This window comes from Monopterus albus, unplaced genomic scaffold, assembly GCF_001952655.1.
Source record: "Monopterus albus unplaced genomic scaffold, M_albus_1.0 scaffold36.1, whole genome shotgun sequence".
Taxonomy (NCBI): Eukaryota; Metazoa; Chordata; class Actinopteri; order Synbranchiformes; family Synbranchidae; genus Monopterus; species Monopterus albus.
This window is the reverse complement of record NW_018127916.1, coordinates 1,173,659-1,177,211: the sequence shown is the minus strand read 5'-3', so window position 1 is coordinate 1,177,211 and position 3,553 is coordinate 1,173,659. Positions and strand designations below refer to the sequence as shown.

General features: G+C 38.2%; 1 protein-coding gene across 2 annotated transcripts in view; it reads right to left on the bottom strand.

Annotated features, from left to right (window-relative positions):
* Positions 1-2,936, bottom strand: part of ddi2 (DNA-damage inducible protein 2) — a 19,587-nt gene extending 16,651 nt beyond the window's left edge. For both annotated transcript variants that reach the window (XM_020598057.1, XM_020598059.1), the window contains exons 1-3: positions 2,796-2,936; positions 2,468-2,643; positions 165-294 (exon numbers count right to left, since the gene is read on the bottom strand). In XM_020598057.1, the coding sequence (XP_020453713.1) occupies positions 165-294; positions 2,468-2,605 (268 nt within the window). In that variant the 5' untranslated portion in view covers positions 2,606-2,643; positions 2,796-2,936. The remainder of the gene's footprint in view (positions 1-164; positions 295-2,467; positions 2,644-2,795) is intronic.
* Positions 2,937-3,553: the final 617 nt, after the last annotated feature.

The window sequence follows — 3,553 nt, the reverse complement described above, 5'->3', positions numbered from 1 at the left end:
CACTGTACAGATTTTTCTTCCTGTAAACTGCACTTAATTTCCTCATACTTCTGGATCTTATCTTGGTTTTGTAGTCAACCCCTACCTGACTACCTAGAACAAGCAACAGTAATACAAGTTAGATATGTGGATTTGGGTGTGAAACAACATTATGAATATGTTACCTGGGAAGGCTGGCTGAGTTGGTGGTGGCCTTCTGTCAGCTTGCCTGAGAACCACCACATCACCATCCTTAACACCATAGGTCCCCAAGGCACGGGTAGGGTCTTTTAAGGGCTGTTCTACATATGTGATCTGGATACAGAAAAAAACAGAACATTGAAAAGATGAATCAACATGCAGAGGACTCACAGCTTCTTGCACACAACAAATTTGATGTGGATATTAAATTGTACAATCCATATCACAGAGTAAATGAAGCAGGCTAAACAGATGTCTGATTATACCAAACTGTAAAGCTGTCCAAAAATGCCACAGTCCATAAGTGGTACTTGATTTTGCAAACATTACAATTCACCAAGTTAATGAGACTACAAAGACATTTACTATAGCTTCAATGGCTAGACAATCTAACAGTCCACAGAACCTGATGGAACTCAGATCTACAAGGTTGAATTACTATTAGCTATCTGACTCTTGTCATGTTGTCAGTGTACCGATGCAATTTATCATCACTTTCTGCTTACAGCTTCCCCGTAAACATATTTCATAACAGAACAAACTGTACTGAAAGGGAGGTGAGGTATTCTGACACCCTGTTTTCTTAGCCAGTACAATTACACTGTAAAGTCTGTATATGTTAAAACTCCAATGAACATTATCAATTGATCTATCTATTGTAACAAGGTTCTGCACTCAAATTCCTTGTTTTAGCCAAAAGATAATCAGCCTATTACCACATAAAACAAAGAAAAGCATAAATATCCTTGCAATTTATAATGTGACATTAGACAATGTTTAGCACATTAATACAGCATAGAACCCATCCCCATCCATGTCTATTTTTTGTTGTATCATTAATCATTATAGCTCAGTATCAAATTCCATTTTGTCCCAGTCAAAAATAAATTGGGAGAGAAAAACTGTTGGCAACAATTCTGACAATTGATTAATCATTACAATGGTTAATTTTTAAGCAAAGATGCTAAAAATCGAATAAATAATTGTTGGCTGCAGCCTTAAAGTTTTCGTGTGATAGAATAATACAGCCTTACCTACAGTTTTTTTGTGTTTATTACTTGACACATACAAAAGCAGTGGCACCTGCAGGGTTAAGAACTGCCTATTGTAGCATAAATCCTGTTTGAAAGAGAAACCTTTCTCATTATAACAACATACTTTTCTCATTTAAAATACCATGCACATGTCCTGATGTTGTTATAGGCATTATTGAAAGCAGGTAAAGTCAGTGTGTGGTTGCTGTCACCCATTCCAAGCTGCAGGGCTCAAGTTAGGGAGTAGAAATGATGTGATCCACTCTAGGGATGTGTGATACACTATCATGTTAGATAGCTCCTTGGACCACTAATGTGAAACTATATTTCCCTATCGTACAATGACCACCAGATGCAGGGGCATAAAACTTGAGCAAAATCATTTAAAAAAATGTATGCATGGTGCATACAGGATTACAGCTGCAGGCACCACTGCACACAAAAAATTAACATTTTGATCAAACTTTACAGCAAATATAAACTATAACAGTTGAGGACTTAAAACTTCTTCTTATCTCCTTGAATTCCCCGTGGAACAAAGGGCCTTTAAGGGTAGACTTAAAACTACATTATGTCTATCAAACAGGTAACATAAGATGGAGGATGGAAGAACTGTTATAGTTGCTACAGTTGATATTTCTAGCAAAGTGGTGATAATTCATAACTAGAATGAACTAGATAAAATGTAACTAGACAAAGATAATATAGAATGGGGCTTTTGGTACTTTTGAATCGAGCCTTGTTATTGAATGTATTCCCGTTATTAAAGTAAGGTTCCTGTATTTTAAATGGTTTATCAGATCCAGTGATAAGTATATACAATGTACAGTAATATATAGTACATGTTTATGGATTATTAAGAGGGGTAACATAATGTGTTTTAGTGGCAACCCATAACGTTCCCCACCCTGAGTTAACTAACGTTACTTGCGACCCTGACAAGCAAGGCTTGCTTCTATAAAATCATCACTACCTGTACATTAGTTATCTTAAACTATTTGTTAGCCTCCATCTGGTATTATTCGTCAGGCACCAGGTTCACTTTCGGTTAGGTTAGCTAATGTCGCCCACAGATAAAGTCAACACTTTGCAATCCTTAGTAACCTTTCGAGAAACAAGTTGGTTTATAACCCGCGTTTCGCAACACACCATCCGTCAAAACAGCAAAAAGTCCGATTCATGCTAGCAAGTTAGCTAGTTACCGTAAATATTTACCTACGTTAGCCAATGGCTCCAGCTAGCTTGGGTCTTACCTGGATTTCCCCTGCTGGGATTCCTGATTCCAGTTCGCAAAGTGCTACAAAGTCTCTCAATTCCAGCTCTGGGGACACATCGAGGGCGAAGGTGGTTTCTGGGCGATCCCTCGGCGCGCAGAAAACGGTGACCAGCATCGCTTTTTTTGGGGCAGGATCACTGGACAAACAACCCGCTGTAACAGAATGCGATTAGTGTAGTTCCTTGTTTCACAGAGAAAACGCAATTTTTATTTGGTCCACCCAATTTAAGGCCGTATTTCAGTTGAAAACAACGTCAAAGGGAAACTAATATTACACCGAAAGACAATGTCTGCTTTGCACTTACTGGGTAGAAGCCTGATAAGACAGTGTCTCTTTTAACAACTAAACAACATCAAGTATTGCTCAGTAGTGCCGCAACATTTCATCGAGCTTGTTTTTCGACATGTCGCATTACAGAACGTGCAGTCGTGAGAGGTTTCTTCTTCTAATTAATAAAACTTCTAGCCAGCGACCCACTACTGCCATCCATCGGTCGTAATAAAAATTACACACATCCAAGGCTACATAATGCAACTTGTTACAAAAGTCAGTGTTTACTCGATCATCCAAGGCACGTAGACCAGCACATTGCAAATGAAACTGTTCGTAGTTAGGCTATATTTTCAGTTTTGTTTGGTATCGTTTATGAAACGCCTTAGCCCAGACTTTTTGCTATTTATATTTTACTCACAATGCTGAAACAGGAAATGTTTAGTTGTCACTTCTGTGTTCCCTCAGTCTGGGTGCATTCCCATTATGAACAGAATTAGATTTTTGTTCTTCGGCAATGAAAGTGAGATGACTGGATAAGGCTGCCTTGTTGGTGGTGATCTTCTCAGACTCATGTAGTGAAGTCAACCAAGTTGTCACATAGGCTATTCTATGTCTGTGTCCACAGAAACAACACTAATTTTGCATATGTTTTATCTTAAAATGTGCAATAATTATATGTGTAGGCTGATTGTATGCCAATCCATGCAAAAGCATGTATAGTAGAATGTGTGTTAAAAGACCTTCACACCAACCCAAGTGCTTGCACTTTAAATTGCCATATTAGGCCTA